The sequence below is a fragment of the Apiospora hydei genome, assembly GCF_038363865.1.
Source record: "Apiospora hydei strain CBS 114990 chromosome Unknown utg000002l_segment0_segment0, whole genome shotgun sequence".
In the NCBI taxonomy this organism is placed as follows: Eukaryota; Fungi; Ascomycota; class Sordariomycetes; order Amphisphaeriales; family Apiosporaceae; genus Apiospora; species Apiospora hydei.
Window position 1 is genome coordinate 4,287,263 of NW_027117361.1, and position 14,724 is coordinate 4,301,986.

A 14,724-nucleotide genomic window follows, 5' to 3' on the forward strand; every position below is an offset into this window, starting at 1 on the left:
TCTCGACACCCCCACTGCCAGCAATTGTGAGCACACGTCGTTGAAGATATCGCGGGGATGGCATGTGTCAAAATACCGTATCAATACGGAGCAATGCAGATGATGTTGAATGGTTCTTTACATGAAAAGAGTTCGTGTCATATCGAGTCTCTCATGCTGAATAATTGTTCAGTCATCGTCGAGGTAAGCCAGAAGTCCTCATGCATCGTGTTTCTGGCAGCGCTCAGCGCGAGCATGGAGTACCTGAGGTTTGCGCATACACCCACGGATCTCTGAGGGGAGGAGACGGCAACATTGGATCAAGATGCCTCAGGCGGCCCAGTATTTCAGTGATGCTCACTCTAACGTGCCATAACAGCCAGCCCTATGACCAACATACATTGATGTACATGCATACTCTTTATTTAGCCTTGCGTGCATTGACATTATGAAGATGTATGTACAATTAGTTAGGGCTGGTATGCGATTGTTTGGATATGTAGCTCGTGCTGTCCTGAGGGCAGAAGTCTACCTAGGTAGGTATGCAGGGCGCATCTATCGTACATCAGTGTAGAAACCCATCAACCCTCTATCCAGTTAATGAACTATTAGCTAATAGCGCGCAGATGCAATGAAAAGGTTTGGTAGCGATGGTCTGATCACCCCCACCATGGAAAGCTCGGCCAGCGTGTGATTGGCCAATCAGGAGGAGTTGGTCACGCGGGTCGACGTGGCAACGCGAATACAATAAACACAAGGGCCCAAATTGAGGAGGACCACTTCACCGCTGAGAGAAACATGCCCGGTAAACTGCCCACTAAATCCCCATCCCATCCCGAGCTCCCAGCAGAAGCAGACAATCTTCAGCAATCAAGCAACAAAGTACCGACACGAGGCATATCTAGAACCACAACTTCACAACTCCCCCAGTACAGCAGGCATCACACAGACCCGAACCCGAACCCACCGGGCTTACAAGACACCCAATTTCCCACCTGATTTCGCCAATGGAGCCGTCGTCAAGCCAGCCAGGCTCGCCTGGCGTGGCGCCTCTGCAACTCATGTCTCCGGATCGTGTCAATCAGCAAACATCCCCCACGCGATCCAGTCACCATCGCGACAGCAGCATCCACGATAAGATCCAGCAGTTCAACAGTATGTCGCAGCAAATGTCCAGCGCCTCCTACTCCAAACAACTCGAGCGCAAGACAGCCGACGCCGCCCTGAAGCGCGCCATGCTGGGCCGCGAGGAGGCCGAGTCCGAGATGCGACGGTATCGGGACGAGGCGCGCGCGCTGCGACGACACGTCGAAGAGGGGCGCGAGCGGGAGCGCAGAGTGGGCGAGAGACTAGAGACCGTCATGGTAGGCCGGATCATCATTGTTTCCTCACTGTCGGCACTTGAAAAACTGACAAGAATTGTTTTGGTTTGATCATTAGGAAAACTACGGTCGCGCAAAAGAGACTTATGCGCACACACAGGCCCTGTGGGAAAAGGAGATACGGAAAGCCCGCAAGGAGACTTTCAAATCCCAATCGAACATCGTCAAATTGCAAGAAGAACTGAAATCGGCGAAATCCGCCGCCAAGTCCACCGAGGAGGTTCTGCAGCGCGAACGAGAGCGCAGCCAAGCCCGAGAGCAAGAAGCCTTCGAGGCGAGGTACCAGATTGTGGGGGTCCAGGAGCAGCTCGAGCAAGCTCTCCAGCAGATCAAGGCGGTTGAGCAGGAACGAGATGCGTTCAAGACGCTCGCCAAGAACGAGGAGGTTGCGCGCATCGCGGCCGAGGGGCGTCTGCCACTACCGCCGCCAGAAGCCGCCGACGACGAGTTCTCTTCGCCTAAGAAGGCGCGGCCGTCTCTGAACACAGCGGACATTGTCTCCTCCGCTGCGAGTGAGGCCGAGATTGAAGATCTGACGCGCTTGTGGCAATGGGAGAAACAGAGAGCCGATCGAACACAAGATCATCTGGAGTTCCTGCAAACCGAATGTCAGTTCCGGTGCTGTCCTTGTGCCTCAAAGAGCTCCCGCTCAAGTTTCCGTCGGAGCTTGACAAGTTCAGCCCGTAAGCCACGCCCGGAGCCGATGCCTATTGTCGATGCAGCTGATTTGGTGATCCTGGGCCAGAAACCCAAAGGCCAAGAGCGTCTACCGACACCGACACCGACTGAAGACGACACGGTCATTCACGAGGTGCAGGACGACGACGAAGTTGAGGATGCTCGCGTATCTCAAGCACGCGAAGAATCCGAGAGACCCACGAAACCGCGAACATCGAAAGAACCAAGACGTAGCACGATATTTGTGCCATCCGAGGGAATATTCCGCACACTCTCCCAACACGAGATCGAAGAGATGGAAGCAGTCAGGGAGAATACTGCGGAGCCTCCTCCAGCTCCCGTTCCCGCTCCCGCTCCGGAGGAAGCAAACCGAAACCCAGTGTATTATTCCCGAACGCCATCTGTCGAACCCCCGGCATTCGCCTTACTGGCCCAGGAGCGCAAGGAGCGTACATCGCTGCTCTCTCTGCTCAACGCTCCTAGACAGAGCGATCCGCATTCTAGAGCCATGAACATTCCCACAGCGCGTGGCTATACCCCGGACGCTTACGAGGACCCCCAACAGCCAGCATATGGGCAATCAACCGGAAATTCTTCATATCATGCGTCTTCTTCTTCAGAGCAAGCGCGCCCTTCCGAATACAAGCGTTCGTCAGAGTATAAGCGTTCTTCGGAGCATAAACGTTCTTCGGAGAATGCGCGTCTCTCAGATACTAAGCGTTCTAGAGAGCACGCGCGTGCTGTGGAACAAGCCCATGCGGAATCGAGGCTGAGGGCGCAGCAAGCGTCTAGCGCTTTCCACACCACGACGACCACTACATCGGTTCCCATCCGTGAAGGGGATAAGAACCCCCGCGAGTATATGAACAGAGCCATGAACTCACGCGAGCGAGCACCGTCGTTTGATGTTCACAACCCGGCCCTGACACCAACCATGACGCGCGAAGAGGCGCTGGCCCAAATTAGGGAACGACGCGGCAGGGCTCGTAGTGCAGCCCAGGGCGCCGTAACGCCACGAAAGCAGATGGTGTCTGGCGAGCGTAGGGATGTCAGCGCCCCGGCCGGCAGAGCCGTCAAGGGCAGAAGCTGAGCTCTCCTTGATGGGAAAATATACGACTGGCTGGAATTGGTCTTTGTTTACGGAGGATTTTGTCTTTTGGGGGGCTGATACGGCGAGTTCGGAAGGCCTGAGCGAATGATGCATTTTCATCGGTGTTCAGGATCTGGACATACCCACGGCTGTAAGGTTACGATTATGACGGAGTTTTTTTGTGTTGGATTGGTGAGCTATATCTTTAATCTGAAGGATGACGTGCTACAAGTACTTCTCTTTTCCTCTTCTCTTGGGCATTAGAAGTGAGCGAGTACGTATGTATGTAGTAGAGAGAAGAAAGATACCATTTGTATTTCAAACATAAGAAGACGACATGACCATGAGTCGGTCATGTTCAGTGCCAGATATAGAAACCCATTGCCGGGCAGCCGTTGAATAGAACATGGATGCTCCCTATTCTTTTTATATATCAGTCGTCAGCTTACATGCATCAACCACGCAATCTCCTGGGGTCGAGGTCAGGATGGTTTGGCAGGGCGGCTGATGCTGATGCTGGTGCTGGTGCTGCTTGGCTGGCTGCACCTGAACCCAGTGATACCCACTAAACCAATCGAGTGTAGTGGCGGGTCTGGAGACTGTGGCCAATCAACGGCCAGTCGCAAAAATGGACAGTGTCTGTCGAGACCAGCCTCTCACGCGCTCAGCTTGAATGTTTCCAACAAACCACAACCGCAATCTTCAAAGGCCATTCATTCGGGGGCCAAGGGAGAATCGGAGAAGACGAGTAACAACAACCCAACTTCACTGCTATTCCACGTATTAACTGCCATGATAACATCTCTATCCATCATGTAAAACAGCCCCGAATTGTTCTCTCTCTCTCTCTCGTCTACTCTTCCTTTCCCGTCCTTTCTAGCATGTCCCACTCATATCGATCTTTAAGTAAGCGGCCATAAAAGTAACAACAGCGATGAGTAAATCCAACTCGGGCGATACTCCTAAAGGGGGCGCTCAACACACAACATTCCACTTGCCACCGTCCACACCACAGCTCATCTCCAAGATCCCCAAGATCCTACCTCACGAGCGCGTCTTCCCCATTCAAATAGGCACCGAGCTGTTCAAATTGTCTGGCGCTTCCATCTCCTCCGACGGTACGTTGTGCATAAGGATGATTATATCAGCCTCGCGACTTATGTGATGCTAATTTCTTATGTCCAGCCCCTTCCTATTTCTCTCAGTACTTCATCTGCCAGATAAAGCAGGCTGAAGAGAGCGGCGAAAGTCTTAATACTGCCATTCGTACACTGTACATAGACAGAGATCCTCTCACTTTCAAGGACATCGCCCTTCATCTGCAAGGCTATCATGTACAGCCCCGAGATGGACAGCATTTCGTGCGCCTCTTTGCCGATGCGCAATTCTACACCTTACCAAAGTTGATGTCTCAGCTTTACGAAGAGTCCATCTTCATATCGATCGGACACCGGGAGTTCCAGATCCCACGCGACTTATTCGGGGGCCCAGGAAACACCCCGAATTATTTCTCGCTTGGATTCGCCGTCTTCTTTCGGACACCCGAGGAGATATTTCCTGGCCTAGACCGCGAAGGGCTCATCAGGCCTCCGTCTATCCTCCCCCAGCTGTGCCGAATCGCTCTGCCGACATCTTCGCGGAGCTTCTGCATCTGCTTCGAGGCTATCCTATAGAGATCCGCAGCGACGAGCACCGGCAGAGCCTGCTGCGCGACTGCCGCTACTTCAACTTCAAAGGCCTGGAGCAGAAGCTGATCCCCCACAGTATAAGCTATAACCAGGCCCGGCGGCGCAGCGAGATCGTCATAAGGCTGGAAGATGTCCTGAAGTCTGGCATCTCGGTCACCACCGACCCCGTACCTTCGTACGGCGGGGGAGCAGCACATCTCTGGCTGGGTCAACTACGCGCGGCCTTTTGTAGACGAGCGCCCCTACGAGATGATTTTGGAGGTGGGCGGCGAGAACAGCAAGGTGAACATCCACATCATGCGCGCCGAGTTCTTTGGTCAGATGAAAATGAGGCTGGCCAAGTTACTCGAGGTTATCGCCGGGAAACTTGGACTTCCCGAGACGCAGCCATTGGGTCTCCTGATGGCTACGGGCGGTGCGGGTAGCCAACCGCCGACGCCGGGCAACACGCCCCTGAGCGAAGACCTGGTCCGCGTGGTCATCGACACGGACGCGCATATCATGCTAGATGGCAAAGTATATCAGGCACACACGGAGAATGAAGAGACCCCGGCGCCCATCTCGGCAACAACCGCCTTCTCGACCACCTCGTCAGTGGCAAATGGCGGCGGCGGCGGCGGGGAGCAAGAGTCGCCCGTTTCGGCGGTAGGCAGCGGCTTCTTCCCGCCGTCGAGGAAGAGGCGGCGCATCGATCCCAGCACCGGCCATCCCGCCGCGGAGGAGTGGGTCGTGCGGAAGGGACAGTGGCGGCTCCGGATCCAGAGCTCGAGGAGCGGGAAGAGCGCGGCCGAGTGCGTGCTGGTGGCAGTCAAGCTGGACGCTTACAGTGCCGAGTACGGGCGAAACGCGTCACGGGGCTTCCTCTGAACAAAACGAGATGATTGATTGAGGGCTATACATATATGTAGCCCACTCGTTGCCTCGGGAGGTTCAACCTTTGGTCTGGTTGACCTTATAATTTTCTCACTGTAATTTTGTATTTGATATAGGAACTACCTATTTACATGTATAGAACTTTGAATCGAACGAGCGTGTATTCGTACCGAATGCCTTCAGGGCCGCGTCTACGATTTTGAAGCCATAATGTAAGATACTAGATATGACTGTGCCGTACTCCCTATTGTTCGGACTTTATGTGGCGGTTACCCCTTATGGTATACTGTTTCCGTGTGCTCGGATTGGTCAATAGAGCTTGTCAGGTGTGATAGAACCGACCTGGTCTTTCATCTAGAACCAACCCTCTCAGTCGTATCTACTACTGTATGCACTTCCTCCAGCCACCGCCATTCGCCCATAAACGAGACCCGGGGACAAACTTGCATCAACCGTTTGAACCCCCCGCGGAGGCTGTTTCTTGTTGCGCACCTGCCGGAACGGGTTTAAGCGCGTCTGTATATCAACCTATCTTCAATGCAACTCTTCTTCGCTCATATCATCTTACACCTCCTTGGTACATCCGCCCCAACCACACACAAAACCAACCGACCGATCTATCTGCGTACAGGGTGAGTAGCGGCAGGAAAAGCAAAAAATAACAACAACAACAACAACAACAACACAATAAGCAAGCCCGTCTGCCCGTAAGACGGGATCTAGAAGCCCTTGCCTTGGCGAAAGACCTTCTCTCGCTTTTCTTCTTCTCGTTGACCTCGGCGATGTACTGAGGTATGCGGCACGTCCCGCAGGATTCTTCTCACTGCCCAGGACTAGGGGCCAGGACATTTTGCATTTCGTTAACCTCCTCATCATCCAACCTCGCCCGCCTTCGCATACCACCCCCTGGGTAGGTACCCCGCATGCCGTGCCGCGTTACGGCACACAGCCCAATGAGGAAGTGATCTCGAGATTGGTCGCTATGCTATCACATTCGATTTCCAACTCCTTCGTCTTTCCTGTGTGCAATGCACGCACTTTTGCTTGGAATGGGGGAAGAAGGTAAGTGGATGTCCACATACACATACACACGTACCCCCTTTTCTCGTTTCTTTTTCCGATTTTCTCTCACTACTACTGGACCGTTCGTCTGGTCTTGACTTGATGTGGGCGCATTGGGAGAACCTGGGGGCTAGGAGTCGGGAGGCCAAAGATGGTGGTGGTGGTGGCATGACTCTGTCTACATACGAGTTTCATATAGGGCAGGTATATATGCAACATGCGTAGTATGTAATGTGCATAAAGCCGCGGAATATGGTGGTTGCTGTTGTTGGTTGTGTGTAAGTAAAGGGAGCGCAAATGACAGCTGTCATTCTGTCATCTCTTCTTTCCCATCTTCCTTGGCCAAGCCATCATGGCCTTTTCTTTCGTTTTGCTGACGGGTTCGTCAGGTCCTTGCAATGCCCGCATTAGGTAGGTCGTCGGGGACCTGACTGTTTCCCGGGCCAATGGTAGTACATACAACTCCATGTACGTACTTTAGAAAAGACATGTCTCGTTGACCATGTAGGTGCGGCCAGAGGCCAGTGGCCACCGAGCCAGGCCGTTATAGTGAGAATTTGCGTGTACTAATATTATCATCACCACCACCACCCACAAGTAGGCCACACACACACACACACACACACGGCTTGCAGCATGGCCGCCACCACCATCAAGACCAACACGGGTCAGCCGACCCGGCGCATTGGGAAGACGGTCGCCGCCTGTTTTCGGCAGACTTTGCGAAAATGCATGTTACTGGGTAGGTATCTTATCTAGATTGTAGTCGATGTGCATTTAGGTGGTGTGGGATCCGAGCAAGAGAGAGAGCATGCGACCTCTTCCGACGGGTCTGGCTCGGTCCGGATATCTGCTGCTGCTTGTGGCCTTGTTGACGGGCGGCCGCAATTGCGCTCTACACTAGCGTCTTCCTATATACCTTGTTTCTTGTTTCCTGGGGAGTGGACTGCAAGATCCCGCGAGTTATGTGTGTGGCCAGATGTTGCAAGCAGCCATTTCTCCGATCTCTGGTTGATCAGTAAGATTGCCGGTTTCAGAGACGGCAGTATGCAAATTACCTATCCGTTGCGCAAGAGGGTCCTATCCCGCCACCTGAGCGATGTACTGATATATGATAATGATAATCACAATGCTGGTCAAAGCGAAGAACCAGTCTCTGTAGAATGCATATATTTACGTATGTATTCGAGTCAGAGCAGCTGTAGCGAAAACTCGTCGGCAGTTCAGCCCTCTAATTATTTCGATGCCGCCGGCGCCATGCCGTGGTGACCATCGGAGAACTCACGTGGGCGAATCCCACCGCCGCCGCCCCCACCTATATAGGTCTTTGTATACGAAAGGAACCCGTTACACACGATGCTCTCTGGGTACCCATGTGGGTGATTGACTCATGGCAAGCCCCCAAGACGGCAACAATCTCGTGCTGATGCTATCCCGTGTCAACAGCAGGGGTTTGCGAATGGACGGGATAAGCATGTCTCATGTCACACACAAAAGCCGTTAAGGTTTAACCTAAAAACATTTCGCAGCAAACACCAAACACGAAGAAGGGCATCCAATGCATCAATACCTCCTCTACGGACAGTGGAGTGGCAGGCATCTGGTGTGTGGGAATCTCGGGAAGTATTTTTTTCATTTTACCCTAGCATGAAGGGTGGTGACAGGGAGGAGGGCAGGTGGGGAATGATATGAACTCCTCTGATAAGGAATGCTACACACATATCAGCATCAAGACAAGACAAGGCAAGAGACGATCTTCGAGATCTCCTAGGACCTTCAGATTATCTATTGTCCGCTCGGGCGGGCCGGGATGCAGTAGCCACGTGCGCTGTCAAACGCTCGATGGCAGAACCATGCCATGTCAATTAACTTTGATCGTGTTTGTTTTTGTTGTTGTTGTTCTTATTATTGTTGTTGATTTCGCCAAAATATTGTTTCATTTGACTCTGAGCATGTATGCCGTCAGGAGCTTCAGCTATAGTAGACATGATGTTGCAGTCGAGGGAATCTTATCAGGTGAATATACAATTGCTGGGATAACGCCGGTTGGCGGTGTGCCACTACCTGCCTGCATTGCAGAATATACACCGATAAACCTCTAGCTCTACCTGTTGTACGCACTCCTCGTCACGGCCGATGCTACAACGACTAGTATGCTCTGGCAGTAGCTTGTGGGCAGTAGCAGTATGCAGCCGGGGCTGCATCGTGATTGGAGGGTGTTCTGCACTTTTTGAGACTCTGCTCTCGGGGAAAGAATTAGAGCACACTCTTCTGCAGCTGCTAGGACTAGTACGGCTTCGACTTGCAGCTAGAATGATTTTGGATTGACAGATCAAGTCTCCCTTTCCTGTTTTGCTTCTGTCTAAAGTAGAGTGTCTTCGTACGATTCTTGCATTTGAGTCGCGGCAAGGTGGTTCGGGCCAAGCCAAGCAACAAGCATGTAGGCGATCCGAAATCTATTTTGTTCTCGTCCGTTGTTAGTTCGACTACATACATACATAAATCTCCATCTGTTTGTCATGGCTGTAAATTGCAATCTGAGTCAGAACGCGCTGATAGGAGAGAAGGCCTGTCTCATTGTTTCCCCCTCCCCATGGGCCATGGTCACGACACATGCAGGAGGGCCGTCGGTAAACAAAGAATTGCACGTTGCCAGTAGGTTACAATAGTATCATGACCAAGATTCTAGCCTAGCCGGGACTTCCCCCATTTGATGAGACTTGTGCGATGCCCCTGGAGATCTCTGAGCTAAACATGGTGCTAAGACGGCCTGGGTTGGCTGGGCCGTTCCTGACTGCTGGGCTATTGACGCTATCCGAGGCACATTTGGTCATTTCAGCTACTGGTCTAGCCCCAGACGGGCGGCGGGAAAGAAAGGAGGGAGGATTCGGGGCACCAGACAAATGACGCAGCAAGACGCAACGGATTGACGACATGTCGTCGCACAAGCATTTCCAGGGGAGGGGGAGGGGGATGGGGCTCTTGCCTTTTCACATTGCAGACAAACGAAACCTGGTAAACTTGGAACCAACAGGAACAGCAGCAGCAGGTATCCGGCTGGGACCAACACTGACACCAAACATCCATTATGTACAGTCGAGAAGCATGCATGCGATGATGTAAAAACGTCTGATGTAATGGTTAATTGAACGGCCACCAGAAAATATATCCCATTTTTCTCCCCACACTACTATTGGAACTATTGATAGACTTTTTTCTTTCTTTCACACCAATCTCGAATTCCGAGGCGCTGGTTTGGCCTGTGGATGCCACACTTGACCAACAATAGACATCGGTGGCTTGATTTTGATCTGAACATTGCATTGGGTGTAGTCGCCAAGTTGGTGGCTGACCCGATCCGTCGGTGATGGTCCTTTTACTGTACCTCCCCTTTCTCCCGTCCAATGCACCAAGGGAAAGACAACACCCTCAAGAGCCAGCGTTCGTGACGAAAAGTTTTTATTTTAAGCTTTGTCAAACCGTTGTACTGAGACGAGACCATCTGTGTGTCTCGTCGGCGCGGGAAACTTCTTTGAGACGAGACAGAGGATTACCTCCTCACGACCAATCACTCGGCATGTGGAAAAGCAATCTCTTGTGGAGGTCAACGTCAACTTCAGGCAGGGGTGTGGGTGTGTCATCCGTACTTTTTATGGTTTTTTCCTGCCACTGCTTGGTCACAAAGTGCCCCGAGTGCTCTACCCGTCCCGTTGGAGCAGACGAACATCGTTCTTTGGTGTAGGTACTATGGGGACTTGCGCCGCAATAAGTTAATGAAAGGAGCACGTTGGGCGCAGCAGTAGCGAGAGCGAGGTGAGAATGAAATGCTATACCAGCCCAGCTTCTATGTACATGACGATTTTCATTTGGGGATGCAACATGGGATTGGAATGATGCGGGTGAGCTTGGGGCGTCCTTGATGTTTCGCTCTGGCGTTATTAGATGACCCTTGTGCCTTAACGGTCATTTTACCCATCCACCCGTGCGCGTGTTGACAGGCAAGCATTGATTGGAAGGGTCATTGATGAGCCTGGGTGGCCGGGAGCTATGTACATGCCTCTCCTTATGCTCTCTGTATATTCTCGGGAATTGGCGGCAGATCATTTTCAACCCAGTAGAAGCGACTTGCGCGTTCATGTTCATCCTATTTTCCTATGTGAATTTCTCAAACGAGTTCCTACGGCTTGCGTATCTCGGGGAGCGCAGGAGAGATCGCAGAGATGGCGTGTATAGCATGGAATTACAGATGTATTGGGGTGGGTACTGAGGGCTCCAGGGACACCCCTTGCAACACGCGATGCCAAAGCTACCTGTGTACCTACGCTAGGCCAGCCACGAGACTGGAACGACATGCCGGAACACTCTGCGTAAGTAGTACATAAGGTACCCCTCGACTGGCCCTTGGGGTACCTACTCAGAGTATGTGCAATTGCACGTTAATCACTATGCCACCGGTACTTGATATAGTCAAAACTCCAACTCTTCTTTGGTACTTCAACGGGAAGCACACCTCCGTGCTGACTCTTTCTTTCTCACCTATCAAATCGGTTCTTAGCTAAGGTGCGTTAAGTAGTACAGTAGTTAATGCAGGTGTTCCCCCCTCATGGGACTGGAAGAAGCAGGACGAGCCCGAGCTTCTGGCCGAGTAGGCAGACAATTGAGCTGGAGGAGTGAGAGGCTGGAACTTCAAATTCAAGGGCCGGTCGTCACTTGACAAGTACTTGCCCATTAGCCAGCCCCACGAAGCTACTTCCGGAAGCCTTCCCTCCCAGTTATTTTCGTTTCTTCTGAAGGTGATTGAGTCGTACAATTTGATGTACTTGTGTGTGCGTGTGTATGCGAATCCGCATGTTCGAACATCCAACAGAAGTCACGGGGTGCCCGTCCCCTTGATGCCCCTTTTGTAGGATTGACTTGACTGGCGTCTGCATTCCATGAAGTACCTAGGTATTGAGAGAACTGCGCGTTCAAAAGAATAGAACACAGGGCGATTGATGACAACCGAATCCGACGTACTAAAAAAGCACACCTACACACCTCAATGATCAATGTACCTGCTTATGTTCGTTTATTAATTCTGGCCGCCGTACGTACTTAGTGAACTGCAGCAGCTGCAGCAGTCGCAGCAGCCCCAACCCTGCTTGCTTTTGCATGTTCGCTTGCTCGGAGGATCCCCCCTGTTCTGTCTTGTCCTGTCCTGTCTGCACTTCCCCTGCTCAACTGCCCTGCTTGCCTGCTACCTACTAGCACTAGCAAATTGCCGGTCCGTGTACACACTTTGGTTTATCCTGGTGGCCGTCCCTCCCTCCCTTCTTCTGGACCGGACTGGAGCCTCAGTTCGCCTTACTTGCGATCCCATCCTGTCTCCTCCTAATTTGAGTCTCGCCGCGCAGTGAAGCAAGCCTGCTTCATTAGATTTGGCTGGCGCGAAGGCTTGCATGGAGAAACGGCCACGCGACGACTGACAAGAGAGACAACACCACAACCTCAAGGTTACATACCCACCACGCACACCCTCGCGCGCTGTACAGCCTCTGGGTCGGTCGCTACACACAGACCCCAAATTTCCGCATCACGATTCGAACGAACAATAGAAGACACCCAGGGGGAAAACAACCTTTCGCTTTTACCTCTCTCTCTCTCTCTCGCATGGCGTTTTGTGCGCGTCCTTGCTAAGTCGCACATACTGTCCACGGCAAGCAAACAAACAAACAAGCAGCAGCGCCCGCCCTGCGCCAGATGCCAACAACCCAACACTGAGGTTCTTGGAGAACGGGAATTGCCACTCATTCATTCTGAATACCAATACTTTCCTTCAATGCATCGATTCGGTGGGATTCTAAACAGCAGACAGCGCTCTGTTGCGCAATAAGAGAAAGAGACTGTGCTCGTGTGTGTGTATGTGTGTACGAGGGAAAGGTGACGGATATACGACGATATGGAGGTTGTTGGACCCCGGCTGTCGCTATCGCCGATAGTGACGAGAGAGACAAGCGTCAAATCGCAACGACCACCACGCCGGAACCTGTCGACAAGAGCCGAGAGGAACCCCAAGACCGGAATGCTGCGAGATGTCAGGGACAAGCGCTCGCCGTCGCGGCCCATGGATAGAGTGGCGGAGAAAGGAGCGAAAACCGTGGCGCGACTGTCGCCCATCAATAAATCGAAACCCATACTGCCGGCTGCTGAGCGGAGGTCAGGAGGCGACGAGGCGAGACCGATGACGAAGAGGGAAGCCGACCAGGGAAAATGGGATATTGCGCCAGACGGTGGATCGGCTGGTCGCGAGGGGAGACAGTTCACAGTCGCAAACGTGGGAAATAATGGAAAAATTTTTTTGAGGTGAGTACTCGAGTGCGATTCGAGCAACATGCATACATGCCGGTTGGTTTGCATCGCCTGTGACTAGAGGTCGCGTCATTAAAAGTCTCCATACGTGGGCCTTGACAGCCAACTATCGCATGTCGATGCATGCCATGGTGCTTTTACTTGGGATCGTCTATTCACCTTGAAACGTGCTTACAAGTATGAATATAGGCCTACTGTCCGGCCAGCAAATCAGCGTTACCCGCAGCCGACATTTGTGTTTCCCCCTTTGACGCCTCCTAGCACTGCTGCAGGCCTGGACAATACTCTTACTGTTGCCCCAGAGCTCAGTAGACAATCAAGCGATCTGAGTGGTCAGCCCACACCTCTCTCTGGGCCTCCATCTCCCCGATGACACGGCATCCTATGGGGCTAAGGAACCTGGACAAACAAGCTCGCCATAGACGCGCTGTGTCGGATACGACGATACCGGACGCGAGCCTAGGCCACGAGGATGAAGCCGGGGGCTTCAAGGTTGTCATAACGAAACCCCAAGACGAACAAAGGGCCAGGACCATGGAGGATATCGATGACCCCGCGCCTTCGCCGATGCTGCAGATTTCCATCCCTTCCTGGAAACTGGGGACGCCTAGATTCACCCTTCGAGGCACTCCCTTAATCCGGGGGTCCTCCTACGCACCCACGGAGGAAGGCCGGTCTAGCAACCATTCGCATGTAAACAAGTCGCACCATGGCGATGTCAACTCTCTGTATCCCGATCCGCTAGGAAGTAGGAGACCAAGCCCGGGCCCGATCAGGATGTCGCACTACAAAATCCCCTCGCCGACTTTACTGACTCCATCCTCACCACGATTTCCACAGCCTACGCGAGCTACGTATCTCTCCACGCATCTGGTGATAGAGCCGGAGATGTTTGATAGTTTGACTTTTAAGCCAGACTGCGACGATCGAGCTATTGTGCGCTACTCGTCAGCCACGGGTGCCGTGACGGCGGCAACTCCTCCAAGGCTTGTATCTGAGATTACCTCGCCTTGTTTCCTTGACTACGAACTACTGTCCGACTTCTTTCTCACATTCCGCTCCTTTATGGAACCGGCCGATCTTTTGCGTATGCTGATCGCCAGACTGAAATGGGCGCTCGTCCGGGCCGATGAGATAGGAATGGTTGTGAGGGTGAGAACCTTCGTCGCCATCAGACATTGGATTCTGAACTACTTCGTGGACGACTTCGTGGTTGACTATCATCTGCGCATCGTATTTTGCAACTTGCTGAATGATTTCGTGGACGAACTGTCACATGAAGCAGCCAGCCGGAAGGTCCAGCTTAAGATTCTTGCCGAGTTGAAGAAATGCTGGCGGCGAGTCTGCGCGCAATACTGGGACGGGCCAGATTTTGACTCAAACCTCGACGCCGACAGTCCTATCGTCCCCGGTGGTATTGCGGGTCATCGAAATCCGGATTTGGATCCGAGCTTCTGGATGATGGACACGAGCATGCCCCCTCAATTATCGGCCATGGACTTTACACACCCTGAAGCGGGGACTGATACGAATTTCTACAATGAGGCGGTTCACGCTGGTCACATTGATGCTGTCTTGCATGGTGGCATCCATCCCGGGGAACGACCATGTACCCCCTGATCAG

General features: G+C 52.6%; 3 protein-coding genes across 3 annotated transcripts; all 3 read left to right on the plus strand.

Moving 5' to 3' along the window:
- Positions 1-986: 986 nt before the first annotated feature.
- Positions 987-3,129, plus strand: PG997_001326 (uncharacterized protein; the record flags this gene model as incomplete). The annotated part of the gene is made up of 2 exons (XM_066805641.1): positions 987-1,343; positions 1,420-3,129. 2 exons carry the CDS (start codon positions 987-989, stop codon positions 3,127-3,129), a joined length of 2,067 nt encoding a protein of 688 aa, XP_066675414.1.
- A 934-nt stretch (positions 3,130-4,063) lies between these two features.
- Positions 4,064-5,684, plus strand: PG997_001327 (uncharacterized protein; the record flags this gene model as incomplete). Its single annotated transcript, XM_066805642.1, has 4 exons — positions 4,064-4,247; positions 4,315-4,655; positions 4,715-4,984; positions 5,007-5,684. 4 exons carry the CDS (start codon positions 4,064-4,066, stop codon positions 5,682-5,684), a joined length of 1,473 nt encoding a protein of 490 aa, XP_066675415.1.
- Positions 5,685-12,690: 7,006 nt separating this feature from the next.
- Positions 12,691-14,720, plus strand: PG997_001328 (RasGEF domain-containing protein; the record flags this gene model as incomplete). The annotated part of the gene is made up of 3 exons (XM_066805643.1): positions 12,691-13,094; positions 13,290-13,432; positions 13,513-14,720. 3 exons carry the CDS (start codon positions 12,691-12,693, stop codon positions 14,718-14,720), a joined length of 1,755 nt encoding a protein of 584 aa, XP_066675416.1.
- Between the last annotated feature and the right edge of the window lie 4 nt (positions 14,721-14,724).